Source organism: Carcharodon carcharias, chromosome 19, assembly GCF_017639515.1.
Source record: "Carcharodon carcharias isolate sCarCar2 chromosome 19, sCarCar2.pri, whole genome shotgun sequence".
Taxonomy (NCBI): Eukaryota; Metazoa; Chordata; class Chondrichthyes; order Lamniformes; family Lamnidae; genus Carcharodon; species Carcharodon carcharias.
This window is the reverse complement of record NC_054485.1, coordinates 4,920,276-4,937,229: the sequence shown is the minus strand read 5'-3', so window position 1 is coordinate 4,937,229 and position 16,954 is coordinate 4,920,276. Positions and strand designations below refer to the sequence as shown.

General features: G+C 39.9%; 1 protein-coding gene across 1 annotated transcript in view; it reads right to left on the bottom strand.

The window, feature by feature from the left end:
• The window catches only part of ahdc1 (AT hook, DNA binding motif, containing 1), a 56,479-nt gene that overhangs the window by 36,116 nt on the left and 3,409 nt on the right, over positions 1-16,954 (bottom strand). The window contains exons 2-3 of the mRNA XM_041213201.1: positions 7,752-7,831; positions 2,797-2,834 (exon numbers count right to left, since the gene is read on the bottom strand). Of these exons, the coding sequence (XP_041069135.1) occupies positions 2,797-2,834; positions 7,752-7,831 (118 nt within the window). The remainder of the gene's footprint in view (positions 1-2,796; positions 2,835-7,751; positions 7,832-16,954) is intronic.

Genomic DNA, 16,954 nt, shown 5'->3' with positions numbered 1-16,954 from the left:
GTGCGTTAAATTTAAGATGTTGCATCTGCCTGCAAGAGGAGTTGCGTAGGGTGAAATGCATATTTTTCATTTGTGTTTAAGTGCTTGTGAAAACTCTGTCTGTCTCACTTTATCAGTTTTATTTGAAGTACATTGTAAATTAAATGTTCGATATTAAAGACAAAACTCAAGCTGAACAAATAACGTGTGGCATCTTGCGCTTATGTTAAATTTGTTGAATACAGAGATTATGCCTGAAGTGAATGTTGAATGGTAGAACATTTGCCATCTTATCTTCAGTATCTTTGATAATTTAGGTGGAGCTATCTATAGCAGATACAATAAATAAATAAATAAAATGATTTAAAAATGAAAAATATTTAGAGATTAATAGAACCTTTTTCTTCCTTCATTTTGACATTCTTCTTTGCTCTCCTTAAGGCTGGAAGGCTGGGATTCACATTGGGGCATAGTTCCATAGGCATGGGTCACAAGGGGCCACTTATCATCTGTGAGTTTGGACAGCAAATACTGGCAGACATTCAAACAAGGGTAGACGTCACTCACAGGCCTAACTGACCCTGTTCTCAGCCAGTAGTGAGTAAGATCGGTCAGAAAGATTAAGGGAAACTCAGTGTCCATTCATACACAGATAAGCAGCAGATAAGAAGAAATGGGAACCTCTGGCTGATTTTTGTCCCCGCTCTTTAGCCCAGCGAATGAGGGCAATTGCAACCCTTCCACTGTGCAGAGGGATCAGGCGCACATCACCATCGTGCAGTCTACTGATTACTAAAAACCAAGACGTCAATAAATGGAATCTAAATGTTGTTAATAATGGTAATGGTGGGCTTCATGATGTAATTGATCCACAAAGCCAAAAGGAGTGAAAACATTTTTTTATTCTTGTATCTGTATGAGTTATTCTGTAACTTGGAATCATATTCTGAACATAGGGAACACATCAAACACACAAACTTTGATTGGAGCCAAGTAACATGTTCCCCAGTAATTTGGTTCAACTTGCTTACTTTGTGGATGCTTGGAACCAAGATTAAAATGCTCGAATTGGAATGAGCTGGTTGTGAGGAGAGATCAGCACATACAGATTGGGCCAATGCTGCTGATGATGGTGTGATGTCTTTGAAATGTGATTTTCTTCCTTAAAAAAAAAATTAATTTCTGTTCTGATAAAATGAAAAGCATTTCATGGTGAGCAACTTTCTCTGCACAGCTCTCACTCAGTAGCCGGAATTTTCCAGCCCCTCAAGCTGGCAGGATCTTCCATTCCCACCAATGTGAATGGAGATTTCCATTGGTTACGGGCCTCGCTGAGGGGGAACCTGCCATGGGAGGGGTGGTAGGGGGCTGGAAAATTCTGACCAGTATTTCTAGTCCAGCACTAATCAGGAATGCTAGCCTTCTCTTTCTGTGTTCCCGACCATACAGCTGCTATACGTTAGGGAAATGGAAGGAAAGAGACAGAATTACAGTCCAGGTTTAGGAGCAGTTCTGTAGACAGGGCAGGGAGGGCAGAATGGACACAAGCAGAGAAGCCAGATCATTCAGACAAGTAGCATGAGGGCTACAATAGGAAGGAGGTTTGGCAAGTCAGCCAAAGTCATGCAGAAGTGCTGAGTAAGCTTGGTAGAATAATCATCACGTAGCTATGCTCACAGTGTCTCGTCTTGAAGCTATCATTCAAGGCAGGCACAAAGTGAGACCTACGAGATGAATAGGACTATCATGTCTGGCTGCTGCTCGTGTAGGGGGTACCAAATTCATTTCAATGTAATTTTACTTAATTTTGTTTTTACTAATGTCCTGCCATGTAACTGAGCATGTATGATGCATACCATATTAATCCTGCTCCCCCGCCCCAGCTTTTGCACAAGTTATCAATTCTGGCTGCAAGACCACTTTTCACTCTGCAGTTAAAAGATTCTCTGATTAAAGCCTATAATCACCAACTCTCCCAACTCAGCTGTAATATTACCGTCAGAATAAAGAACTGACTACCAAAAGATTTATTTTCTTTCATTGTTTTGAAGCTAGCATTTCCGTTATTTATTCATTTTCTTTTAGCAGGAAGGGAACATGAACTCCAATACACGCTCTCCCTCATTACTGGAAATGTCAGTACTTTTAATATAAACATTCATAAAGTGCAATTGTTTTAAAACTCCTTGAATAAACTATTAATAATGGTGACACTTGTGATTGAATGAAAGTGTTCCAACTACACTCAGTCTGTATTTTGGGATCCACCCAATATCTTGCCAAATACAACCACCTATGTTAGATTGCTGTACCTGTCAGAAACATTTCTTGTCTGATTTCACTATTAATATGTCAGAAGCTTAGCACTTGATAAATGAAAGCAGAGTTAAGTAAGTTCACTCTATCTGTCTAAGCACAATTTTAGTAATTGTCTCAGTTTAAAAAAAACAATTTAAACAGCAAGGATGATTTGAGAATGTTCCTAGATTAAATTTCTTGGAAACTGGCCTATAAATACTTGCGTTTATTGTTGACTTTGAAGTTATTTTACAGATACTCCCAAATGCCAGGAGATTTTTAATGAGATAAAACTACGGGTTAAATTGCTTTGTGTCATAATTTGCCATTTTTAATTCTGTACAGATTACAATTTCAAATCACAATTTAAAATCAATTGGCATATCTAAAGAAATAACTGCTACAAAGAACCTCAATTTATTTATCAATGTTAAGAAAACCCCAATGTGGCATTGGACATCTTAATCAGGAAGACTGGCATTGCTTCAAGACTTGAGTAAAAAGTAAAGAGACACTTACCTTTAACTGTGACATTGCTGCTACTATTCAGTAAACTCCTAAGAAATGAAAAACAAAACAGGGTAGATAGTTTTAGTATGTAGAAGTTTAAAATCTCAGGCGCCTATACATTACTATCAAAAGCTAAATAAATTTTATCCAATTGCATTGGTCTTGTGGGTAGATTGGATCTGATTTAGAGGCAGTAGCTTTCAGTCAGAAGATTGCAATTTTACTGTTTCAGTGACTGATGAGTAGGGAAACTCTCCAGGCTAGGAACCTACAATTTCAAAAGTGAGATGGAATACACTCTTAGAAGATTCAATTGACAAATCGTGGCCACAGTGAATGTAGGCACAGACAGGTAACCAAGGAGGAAAGTCTAAAAGAAAATACTTCTTCAGTTAAAATAAGTCGATTATTGATGTCCATCCATCCAACAACCAACACCAGAAGCCTTCAAAATCTTAACACCAGCTATCTCACAACTTGCAAGTTCCTCTTTCTGACTACTCTGCTCTGGGTGAAAGGTAGACAATATGATCTGCCCACAAATCCCTTCATTATTTTATGATTTCAAGTAAAATGGCAAATAAGAAACTGCAACCCCCCACCCTGCAAACTCCAGCTGTGAGATCACCCGGAAACAATTTTATTAATTTATGACATAGGGCGGAATCGTCCCAGATTTGCACAAAGTGCAGTAGTGAGCAAAAAAAAAATGTAGTTTTATCCTCCGGCTGCAAAGGCAGGTTTCTGCACCGTATCATCCCATTCCTGCTTCATTAATTACGCAGCCACAAGAAACACGCCATCTCGCTGATGGGCAGCCTCAATCTGCCTGTCACGCTGTTACCTCGCCACTTCCTCATGCAGGGCACCATATTTAAACTGCAACCACGTGCACAGTTCTCAACGCTTGCATCCCAGGACTGCTCCAGTGAAGACATGGCCCCAAAAGCCAAGAAGAGTGCAGCCCACCGCCCCCCCCGATTCAGTGACACATCCCTGGGATGCCTTTTGGATGCCATGGAGGCCCCCCCTCCGCGTTGCCCTCTACCCCTGCTCTGGCTGCAGGAAACCCATCAGTCTCACCGCTCCGGTTTGGGAGGCAGTGACAGAGGTGATCAGTGCCAATGCTGGACACAAGAAGTTGGCCATAAGTTCAGAAAACGGATGAATGATCTCATCCATGCTGCCAGGGTAAGACAACCATCTCATCACTCTAAACTCTCACACTCACAAGCCCATCACACATTCGCTGGCATCTCACTCACTGCCAGCTCAAGGGACGACATCACTCACCCTCTCTCACACACACACCCTCACATCTCCATCTGGCCTCATCTCCTCTGGAGATGCCTCCTCAGCCCTCACCATCTTGAGGCCACTTGCACAGATCAACTTGTGCCCCCATATACACCCTGGGTTACCCCCATCCCCAGTACAGCCCTCGCCCTGCAGCCTCTTCCCTTCTCCTCCTTCCCCAAGCAAGCCCTACATCCGTTGAAAATCCAACCCTGCCTTACGGCTGATCTGGTAGACAGAGACCTGCCCGTGAGCCCCCCTAAAAGTGATGTGGTGCCTGTGAAGCCTGGCGCAATGACATCTGAAGACAATGGAGTCGGATATATCCGGCCATAGGCAAATACAACATTAGATTCAATTGTCCATCTGCTGCCATATTTGAATAAGTCTCAATTTCTATTCCTGATCATTTATACATTGAATATACATTTCAGAACTTAACTGGTTAAAGTTAAAATTTTTCAACCTCAACGACTTTACATACTCCCCCTAACGCATCCTTTTCTAAACATTCCCCCTAATGTTGCTGTCACTTTAATGTAGTAATGTTTTCACATACAGACATTGGTAATAATATTCACTGTATATTGACTACATAAGATCAGTGTGTCCAAGCAATGAGACAAAGCCTATGTACTTGTTAATAACACCTAGATATCACTGCTACCATATATAAAAATTGCCCTGTGCTCACAACTGCTTGTTTTAAGGGGTCCTTATAACTGCATATTTCTTACAATAAATGACAACTTCCGCCTCTAATGACAACAGTCATATATTCTCAGCAGCGTGGTAATGCAGTAGTCACAGCTACATTGAGGTGCAGGACTGACAGAACAAAACAAAAAATGGTGCTGCACATTTAAGGAGTGTTAGCATCTTTGGTGAGATTAAACCCTCAGGTAAAGTGAGCAAACAATGCATCATGACAGTGTATTGACACACCTCTGGGCTCCAAGTCATCGTGTCAATTGTAGCACTCGCTGAGTTAAGGAATTACTGAAAGGTGAGCCGGAAATCTGATTAAAAGCTGAAAGGGTAGGAGAAGAATATGGGCGATAATTAACATCATTTGCATGTGAAACTTATAAAAGGAACCTTTACTTAAATACCACATCTTAAAGAGTTTAACATCGCCAGTAGTTTTATTAAGGAAAAGAAAGGCTTGCACATATATAGCACCTTTCACAACCACCAGATGTCTCAAAGTGCTTTACAGCCAATTAAGTACTTTGTGAGGTGCAGTCACTGTTGTAATGTAGGAAACAAAGCAGCCAAATTGCACACAGAAAGCTCCCAAAATCAACAATGGGACAGCTACCAGATAATCTGTTTTTGTGCTGTTGATTGAGGGATAAATATTGGCCAGGCCACTGTGAATAATTCCTTTGCTCTTCTTCAAAATAGTGCCCTGGGATCTTTTATGTCCACCCAAGGGGGCAGCCAGGTCCTTAGTTCTGCCTCATCCAAAAGATGGCACCTCCGACAGTGCAGCACTCCCTCAGTACTGCACTAGAGTGCCTGTTTTCATTTTTGTGCTCGAGTCCTGGGCCACGACTAGAACCCACAATTTTGTGATCCTATTAGTGTTTATCCTTGTTAGTTGATATTCGACTTTGAGTTGTACAGTTATTATGAATCAATGATGGCCACCAATGTTGGAGGTGAACATCAACTTGACGGTTGTGTGATGTTTATAGACTTATTTTTAGAACTTTCAAAAACTATCAGCAACTACAAGTAAATTCTGTCACTGAATTTAATCTCGTGGGGTTAAGATTATAAAATGATTGAAAAATCTGCTCCCCATGTCCTTATTCATACCAAGTACCATTCACCCATCACCTTTGACCTAAATTGGCTCCAGATCAAGCAAAGGCTTGATTTTTAAAATTCAAAAAGTTTTCAAATCCCTCTGTGTATCTCTTATTTTCTCCAGCCCCTTAACTTTCCGAGATACCTGTGCTCATCTAATTCTTGCCTCTTGAGCAATTTTAATTGCTCTATCATTGGTGGTCGTGCCTTAGGCTGCATAGATCCTAAAATCTGGAATTTCTTTTCTTAAACCTCTCCCAACTCTCTATCTCTTTCTTCCTTTAAGATGCTCCATAAAAGCTATGCCTTTGACCAAGGTTTTGATCACTTGTCCCAATATCTCCTTCAGTGGTTTGGTTTGTAATTCTGCTTGACAACACTCCGGTGAAGCACCTTGGAATATTGTGCTACATTAAAGTTGCTATATAAATTTAAGTTGTCGTAGAGCTGTGGATTTTCATTATTTACCTTTATAAACATCTTGCAGATTCAGGATAGTTTTATAAATATTACAAATTGTTTTTCCTTTTATCAAATGTGCATGGCAGGCAAAGCATGAATTGTTTACTTTTCTCTTTTGACAATTTTTAAGATGTTAACCAAAAGCATGTAGTCAACACTGGGTTGAACCAGGATGGAAGAGGTCAAAGAGGGCTTTGAGTGAAGCCAAGCCTTGTAAGGAGCCACACAACAGCTTGGTAATGTGAACTGCAGAGTTACACCGAGTAACAACAACTCAATAATTATATTACAGACATGTGGGTCTGCTACACTGGAAACATGAAATCGTAATGCAGGGAGATATGTCATCTAACAGGCATTAACACACCCCCAAAAGAGTGCAGGCAAGATGCAAATAGATAACAGCAATGTTGGAAGATATTAAATTCTCCGTAGAGTTGCTTCAACCAATACGTTTAAATATTTCTTCAAACTTCATAGGATAAACAGTACATCAATAGGTATTGAAATGACAGTTGCCATGGTTATTTGAACCTTTCCAGGCTGCAACCCTGGGACAAAGCATTGCAATCTTATTTATTTTAACAGTTGGATAATTTCAGTCACAAACATACACAAAAACACAATGAAGAAACTCAAGGCTAAATGAAACCTAAGATGAATGAAATGGCCAAAATCATTTATTGCTTTTAAGCATCACCAGTTGGATGAATTTTGCCCGCTTTGAAGGGCTATGGCCATAGTCTCCTTAAAACATTATCACCATTACAAAATCTCCCAGAATTTTTAAAAAATTCATTCACAGTATGTGGATGCTGCTGGCAAGGCTAGCATTTATTGCCCATCCCCATACAACTGAGTAGTTTGATAGGCCATATCAGAGGGCATTTAAGAGTCAACCACATCGTTAGGGGTCTGGAGTGTCACATGTAGAACCGAGAAGGCAAGTTAGGCAGATTTCTTCCCTAAAGGGATTAGTAAACTGGAGGGATTTTACAACAATCTGGTAGTTCTATGGTCACTGTTACTGATACCAGCTTTTTATTTCAGATTTATTAAATTAACTGAATTTGAAGTCCCCAGTTGCCGTGGTGGGATTTGAACTCATGTCTTTGGATCATCAGTGCAGGCCTTTGGATTACTAGTCGAGTCACATAACCACAAAGCTACCATACACATGATTTCCACCCACCCACGCACCCTGCTCCCCCCCCCCGCCCCCACCCAAGACAGTGGAACTGTAAGAAAATCTACCAAGATACCAGAGTTATAGAACAAGGAATCTGAAGGAGGGTAACCAGAGGGGAGAGCAGAGGAGAAGAGGGTTAAACTTAGGTTGATTTATTTGAACAATGTTAGAACATTAAGCAATCCTTCTGACATCTCTGTACAGTAACTGATTATGGAGAGGTATCTTTCTTTCTGGTATTAGGTGCTCTGTGCTGGTCTCTGGCATTGCCAAAGCTTTATCCTATTAATATAAAAAAAAAGCACAGAAAGATTTACCTAAGTATTGACTGAATTCAAATGATCTGTGATTTTTGTTAAAGATTACTTTAGTGTGGGAAAACAGTTTGTTGTGCACCTGCTCCAAAATCAAATGCTTCTTCTGCAAAGGTAATTTTCTGTAAACTCCTGACATGGCTTTTCATGTGTAATTAGATTGAAACATTTATTAGAATTGATAAATGCCTCCATATTCCTAAAAGGACAAAATCTAAGCTTTGCAGCAGATTGCTCCAAACCCCAAGAAGGGAGACCCCTGCACATCAACCCAATCTTATCCCAATGCACATATACAACATTAGATTATTTTCATTGAATATTGCCAGCAAACATATTTCCGGGCTTTTAGCTTGTAATAGCTATATACCATCTCGCAGAAACGTTTGAGTTGCAGTATAACATAGAAACAAGCTGTGTATTTTGGAAGCTGTAAAGAAATTCGCCATTCAAAGGGTTAATGGGCATACTTTCATAAACAGATCAGTCAACATTTTCAAGTGTCTTGTGAAGGAAAGGATACCAACTTCTAGCAAGGTTTTCTACACAAAATCAAATCTCAACAGAGACAATTACTTATTTAAAAAAAAAAACAGCATTTAGTCTTTAAATAATATTTCAGGAGCATGAATTTATATACACACACATACAGGATATATCGTATACAAAACCCTACTAAAGAAAGCAAACCCAAGTGTTACTAACCTTTTCTCAGTTGATTACATTTAAAAGCTCCAGGGAAAATAATCTAGGAAAAAACAGTGGCATTTTATAGCCCGAAGATAGAATTTTGCACTCTGTAGTCGTAGTTACTTTAGCTTTTTCCTGTTTTATCCATTTATTACAGGTTTTATGTAATTTCTCTTTGTCCTCTGGTGTACTGTAGGTGGTTCTTGTTATGTAAGTCTTGTCACTACACATTGCAGACATTTTCACAAAATGCAGACCCTACTGTCGAGCTTGCTTCAGTTGTTATTACCTTCTCCCGATCCATTTGTTATGCAAGTTAAAAATCCCTGCTCTGCAACATTTTGTGCCATGGAACGTCTTCTCTATCAGTGTAATGCTGGCACACAGTAGATCACAAATGCTTTCCATCCTCCACAGCAGCTGAATGACACTTTCTTGACTATTATTTCTTTACGAATGACACACCACTGAGCAGAGAAGACTGGTAGAATTTTTTTTTTTTTGCAGGGAGCAATTTTTACTGAGCGTGAAGATTAATTGGCAAATGTGTTTGTGAAAATTTCCACAGTGCCCACCCTCCTGGATGAAGAGGGCTATAGAGACACCCCCGAGGGAAAAACAAATGGAAATCAAGGAGAAAAAATACAAACACACACACACACACACACACACACTCAAACACACACACACACATACACATATAGCACACACGCACAGGCTTGGTTTGAAAAAAAAACTTGGGAAGAAAAGCATTAATTTGAAGCACATCAGTGTGACATCTGAAATCAATTTCCTGCATTGCCTCACTCACCAAATGTAGACGAAAATCTATTATTTATCTATAGACTATAGTGGCCTGGTTTTTTCCCTTCTCACTTTTTGCCTCACACCATACTACCAATTATTAAATGACAAAATCCTCTTTACAGACACAACATGAGAATGCAATAATAATGAACTAAGTCCATTAACAAAGATATTGTAAAAATAAAGGTTTCATTACCTTCAGCCCCAGTACCATTTGTTCTCAAAACTGGCACAAAAAGATGCTCATTAAGCTTGAAGCCATCTGGCTCTAAGTGCTGTATTACCGAAGGAGAATTCTGTAAAAAAAGTATATATGATACAGATGGGAATGGCCAGTTTTCTGTTAGTGTAGGTCATTGTTAAAACCCTTTCTGTAGATAGAAAAACTGAAAACATTGAATCGTTTGCATAAAAGACCAGTCCTTTACAAATGTAAATTCTGTGTGCAGTGTAAACAAATGAAATCGCACTGCAGTCCTACTTTTCAACTGGAATATAATATTTATAGGTTCCTTCACTTAAACCGGGGGTGGGTGGAGGGTAGGGAGGGGGGGTGGGGTGGGGGGGGAGAGAGAGAGAGAGAGAGAGAGAGAGAGAGAGAGAGAAAAACACACACATATGTGTATATGGACACACATTTGTAATTATTGTTGTGTGATCTATAGCCAGACACCAGAAAAGACTATACAATTAAGTTTGCCTCATCTTTCTCTCCTCCCCCCTCAGTCTCCCAGAGGTACAGCATGCTTTTAATTTAAGACTCTGAACACTGCCAGCATTTTAAACACCACAATTTTCCTGTTATTGTCCTCAGACACAGGCACTAAAATGCATACACGGTTAAAATAGACCACACAAATACAGTGCCCGTCTGTCAATCCATACCACATTCCTTCGGCACCTTAGTATTCCTCCATTTTACTCTGGATGGGAGAGCAGGGAGATGCTGATGGTGCTTTTTGGGATCAAATACTTTCTAAATAATAAATCAACTACAATTTGTCATAAAATATTTATTAATAACAAAGAAGTGACTGATGGAGTTATTTAAAAATTAGGCACTTTGATTACTTGATGTTTGCAGCGATGTGTGCTACACGGTCTATTCAGAGAGCCATAAGACTGCAGCTCCCGACAAAAATCATTGGGTGCGAGAGGGTTACGCAATTTGTTCCCTTAGCCAATTATTGGAAGAGCATCAACACTTAAAAAGAGTGCAACAAAAATGGATGTAGTTAAGACAGTTGAACTTAATTATTTGTTTTTCAATGAATCACTTGAAGTACTGCGGCTCCAAGTTCTTAAAGGAGTCTGCTCATCTTGCAATGTAGAGACACAGACACAACATTCCACTGGCATACTCAAAAGTAGCAAAGATAGCAACTGGCTTGGAAGCCTGTTGTAATTTTCAGAATGTTTATGAATAGTTTCAAAGTTTTGGTTCATATCACATCTTTGGAGCACTTCCGAAACCTCATAATGGCAATTACAGCAAACTTCATCATCACTGCACTCAAAGCCCCAAAACTGCCCCATGAAATTTCTGTCATGCAATTTTCTTTCTCTCTGAGGAATCTGTTAACGTATAGTAAATCACGGACAGTAGAAAGATTATTTGACAGCAGTGGCTCTGCTGGCAGCACTTTCACCTGAGTCAGAAGGTTGTGGATTCATGCCCCATTGACTTGAGTCTTGAATACAAAATGTAGGCTGACACTCCCAGTTTAGTACTGAGCGAGTGCTGCATTGTCGAAGTTGCCATATTTCGGATGTGATGTTAAACTGAGGGCCCATCTGGTCTCTCAGCTGGCTGTAAAATATCTTTTGGCACTATTCTGAAGAGCAGAGGAGTTCTCCCCTGATTCTTGGCCAATATTTATCCTTCAGCCAACATCACTAAACAGATGGCCATCACATTGCTGTTGGTGGGAGCTTGCTGTGCACAAATTGGCTTCTGCATTTCCTACATTACAACAGTGACTACACATCAAAAAAAAAGGGGGCTTCATTGGCTGCAATGCACTGGAGGTTGAGAAAGGCGTTGTATAAATGCAAGTCTTCCATTTTCCTTTCACGTTAATTCCCAATACTTAACAAGCAATGCAACACGGAAACTTGTAGCTTTCAGCGTGAGTGATAGCTCTTCATTAATATACTACTGGTCACATGATACTGTACACACACAGCCAAAACATCAAGCAATCTCTCACTCACATTGTTATTGGCTCGGTAGTTTTGCCAAACATAGAGTTGATCAAGAAGCTGAATGGCAAACCTGTGTGACAGCATCCAGCCCAAACAAGAAATCACAGCAAAATATGTTCTATTTAAACCAGCAAATATCTGAGAAGGAATCAAAGATCATAATTCAATCACTGAAGAACTAAAACATTCATAGCTCTGTAAGATGTTTAGCTGGAGGAAATGCCTTTTAAGTACTTTTAAGGTTTCTATTAATATATTATATATCATTTTTCCACTTTGCTGTATTACTTTTGCATGATCAATTCAGTAATAGCTCAACAGAAAAAGGGTCAAAATGATCACAAGGCTTTTTAATGGTGAAAGTTAAAGGGCAATTTTTAAAAGATTTATGGTACTAGGTACACAGTGAACAATCAATGTACTGTCACAAACTTCTATCATGACAACCCTGTAATATAGAAGCCAGAGATGTTGACCACAGATACTGCAATGATACCGCTGTGCTGCTCCCAAGCTAGGCGACTGCATGATTCACGCAACTCTTCTGCTTCTTGTTACAATAATTTAGAGACTGAGTGCATCAATTTGCGCTCCCGAATTAGAATTCACTGCCGTCTCCTTGCAGTCACATGTGAGAACTCGAAGCAGTAATGATTGGTGGCCTCTTGTCCTCCAGCCTCCAAGGGATGGGAAAGACATGAAGTGCCAGTAATGCTATGCTACGTACCATTGGACAGCTCAAATCCCCACTGCCTGGCTGAAAGCATGCCTGAGCTGATGTTATTGAATGTGACACAGAGAGCACACAGTACACACAAAACCTCAGCTCTCTTGTAGGAAGTAGGCAAACACACTACATGTTCATGAACAAAAGAGTCCATTAATAGTTTAATATCCATCCACTATTTGTAAGTATGTCATTCCAGACACATTTGAGAACACAATGCAAGGTTTTTTTCTTCCTTGCATGGGGTTTTATGCCTTTTTCTTGAACAGGAAAAGGAGACTTGGTTTTATTTATTTTTTTTTGCCAGTAATACTTTTTTGCAGCTGATGTCAGGACAGCATGTTTTATAGTTTGATGGTAAACTTAAACATTTAATCATGAAGCCTCGAGGCTTTGTTAGTTCTGCTTGAGTTTGAAGTTGCAAAATCTAGCTATGTTCCTCATTCCCTCTCTATCTCGACTCTCCAGCTCCGCACCCCCCCCCCACATCCCAAAAAAGAAGAAAACGAGCTACAGTTTTACTTCCCCTGCTGACTAAATTCTTGACAACTAAATCATGAGCCAGGGTTCAAAGGTTCCTCATTTCACGCCTGTAGATTTTGAAGGCTCTACCTGAACCAAAAAAAAGGCTGTTTGTTGAAGACTCATGAGATGCAAAATTTTGTAATTCATGTACAAAACTGACAAATAATGAAAGACGCAAGGATTGCAAGCACCTTATTAAATTAATGGTACCACTGCAAAAACTCTTCCCCTCCCCCTTGCTGTTCGTTTCAGGGAGCAATGAATCTTGTTCCTGTCTGTCACTGATACAGAACGTTAAACAGGACTGAGTCAGCTATAAAGTGAAATGGAGCTCCCTCTCCCCACCTGGATATCCAGAAACTTTCTCTGCTTCTTTTTAAAATATAAGAGATTTATGTTTAGCATGTGTTAATTAATTACTTTGACATTAGCACTGCTTAATCACCAAGACTAATGCTGCAGGGCCAGAAAGGCACACAGACTGGTTACACCCAGACACAATGAACCAATTATCTAATTGGCACCACATGGAAATACAGAGGCATGGGTTTCACTGGAAAAGTCTGGTGAGAGTAAATTTAGAAGTAACGTTGGATTGGACGGGAAGAATATGGAGTCACCATTTTCCTGGCCCTTTTGTACCAAGTATCTGCATCTTCCTGTTGTATGGGGGGCCCCATAATGTTTCAGTGACATATAAAGCTGGTAATATCCAGAGAGAGCTGCACATACGGAGAGAAAATATACTTTTGTCGCCTGAGCTATTTTTAAGTAATGTTTTAAAGTAAGTATACACATGCATATATCTCAAGCTCTCTCACGGTTTGGATAATGCTCTGATTTAAACAGTCATAGGTAATATTGGACTACACAGAAGCATGTGATAACTGCCAATAGCCTTTCAGGAAGAGTCCAGTGTAATTTTCAGAATGAGGGTAATAAATGCAAAATACTCCACACATGTATATACCGAGGAAGATTACTGGAATGCACACGTTTCAAGTGCCCTGCTATTTGTCGCTTAAGCCTGTGTTTGAGAGTACTGAATGAATATTCCACACTCAACAGACATTTGTGAAGGGCTACCGCTGATGGTCGGCACTTAGTTTTAAAAAAAGTACTAGGTTACGTTTGAAGCATTTTAACAAAACATCCTATTGGAGGTCTTAATGACCAAAATAAACTGAAGAACGTGCAGTGGCATGGATTGAACTGAATGAGAATCAAGGTCAGGACTGAGGAAACTGTTGTCGCCTTGCTTTGCAATGGGCGTACTGAATGACAAAACAATTTAGATGCTCCGTAAGTTGTCTTTAGGCCAAGAATTCTGCAGTCCCACAACAAGGAAATGCTACTAAATTACGCTCGGGATTCAAGACCAAATTTGTGTCGTAACTATATGTCTTTCAGAGGTCAACGAAAGAGAAATATTCATTTAATGTTGAAATCTACCCAAGCCAAATTCAACCTCAGTCAAATTTCGAATTTGTTTGATTTATTATTTATCAGATGAAAGAGCTATTTTAGGTGCTAATATGAAGCAGTCTGCAGCAGTCATGGCAGAGGAACAGTGATGTGTTCTTTGCTGCAATGGCAGCTGGAACCTTAGCAGATAGAGAGGAGCCTTTGGCAATGTGATTTTTGAATCATATATCATAATGTAGAATCTTTGAAAAGCAAAAAAGAGAATATCCCACGTACTTCCAACGTTGCAGTGCATCACAATGCAATAATCACACAAATTAACACGCTAATCAACATGTATAGTACTTTTAACTGCGAGTGATCTTCAAAGCCATGTTAAGATCTAAATATAGCTTTATGCCAGAATGGATTAAGCAGGTAATGTATAGTGCAGCTGCACGCATCCTGAAGGCATCACCTGTCATAATGCCAATGTTTTCATGATTACAGAAAGAATAACAGATACCTAGAAGCAATTTAAAGGTTGTAACCCAATCGAGACATTCAGATAATGTCATAAAATAGAACAGCGAAGGTCTAGCAGTTTATGAACAATATCTGAGAGACGAGATATGGTTACAGCCTTTAGTTCACTTCCAGTTTTAAGAATATTCTACATACTATTTCAGATTTTTAAAAAAATGTGTAATCATCTAAATTTATTGCCATAGCTGCAGTCTGACCCTAACAATTGTTAAGTTTTGCATTGAATGTAATGATACAAATTAGAGAATTTTATAACCCAAAGTCCAGAGTTCCTCTGTTACATGCCAAACAGAAAATGATACAATTTTTTAAACAAACGTATAGTTTAAAGAACCAAAAGCTGAAAGTATTGGAAACACACAGTAAACCAGTTGCCACCTATACAGAATGTGCACAAGTTGACATTTTGGGTGCAACACTTTATTAGGCCAAATAAAAATGGTCTAAATGGGATCAGAACTAAAAGCTGGAAAAGGGGACACACAATGAAAAACAGGAAGAACGAGTGTTAATCACTTAAAATAAAAACAGGAGATGATTAAAATAGTAAGATGCTCAGATGGTAGAAAAGAGTATGGAAGAAGATAATTAAAAAAATGAAAAATATGAAAAGTCAAAGGGAAGAGTTGCAGACTTCTGGGAGTGGGAGAGGTCCAATCACAGGGTGAGTTTGATCCCTGTCCCCCAGTGGGGGTGGGTTGATCCTTGATCCCAGGGGCAGGGGATCTGATTCCAAGGACCCCAACCCCAGGAAGTGGGGAGATCTGGTATGATTCATGATCCCTGGAAGTGTTTGCTTCCTTCATGGGGGAGGGGAAATCTGATGGTGTGGTCTCTTGGGGAACCAAAGGGAAACACTTCTGCTCCCCTTGGTCCACAAACCATGCTGTAAAGGCACCCATCTTCTCCTCCTGAAGCTGGGCAAACCCGGCTTGCCAAGGTTAAACTGTAAAGCAGGTTAGGTTTCCAGCCTCATTAACTTGGAGTGACTTGGCAGTCTGCTGTATGTCCCACCTTAGGAAAAGCTGTAAGTTGGTGGATTTGAGCTCGTTTCCCAACCCTCACTCAATCCCACCCAATCAATCTATTAAAATTCCACCCACCACCCCACCACCACAATATGAATAGCTGAGGGGAAGATCAGAGCAGAAAAATAAGCGAAACTGACGAAAAGGGTCGGGTCCAATGGTCTGAAGAGAAGAAATGACATCAAGCGGCACAGATTCCTCCATCAGGATGGCAATCATCTCAAATGCCAACCAATCTGGCCCCTCCTGTCAACACATCCATTTCACACAGTCAGAATCTCCTGCTATAAGGAAAATGGAGGCTATAACAATCTACGATTATTGAAGTCAATGCTAAGGTTAGGGGGCTCCAGATTGCCAAAGATAAAGATGGAATGTTGTACGTTGAACTTGCTTTGCAAATATCAGGTCTGATGAAATGTTACACCCAAAATGAGAAATTATCTGTTCTCTCCACAAACACTGAAGTGTGCTTCCAGTGCTCCTGGCTTGCGTTTCTGATTTCCTGTATTTTCAGTCTTTCCCTCCCCTCCCCAAGTTTACAGAATAATTGTTTTAGCACTCCCTTTTGTCACACAATTAAAAAGTTATGTTTCACAGTCACATATTTATGACTAACTGACAATGCAATTGCCAGAGAGCCTTTCGCACATTGGTATGATTTACATTAGGGAATGGTGGCACTGTGACAAGAGAGATACAATACGGCCAGAGATTTTTCTCTTAAGTGGCTTGTATTCGCTGACACACTGTGCAAATGTTTTACATAGTCTGATACTCCACTGGCACGGAGGCCAAGGTACATGCCACGGGAGATGGGGCACAGCACCTCACAAGCTGGGTTTATTCCCACACTCCAGAACAAAGTGCCAATTGGAGGCAAGCAGAGCGCTCAAACCACCTTAGAGGCCATCAATATGACTTCACAAAAGTAGCAAATGTAAAAAAAAACTACGTGTATACAAGATTTATACTACAACATTATTCCATCATTGCTGTCAGTTACCAAATCCATCCATTATAGATGGATAGATGGGGCAAGTTCAGAAATAATGGCAAGTATTTAATTATTTTTAGAGGTTCGAATCCAGTTTACTACCATGGACTTGCTAGCTCTGTCACATTTGGGACAACCTCCGCTAATCAATATCATTTATTC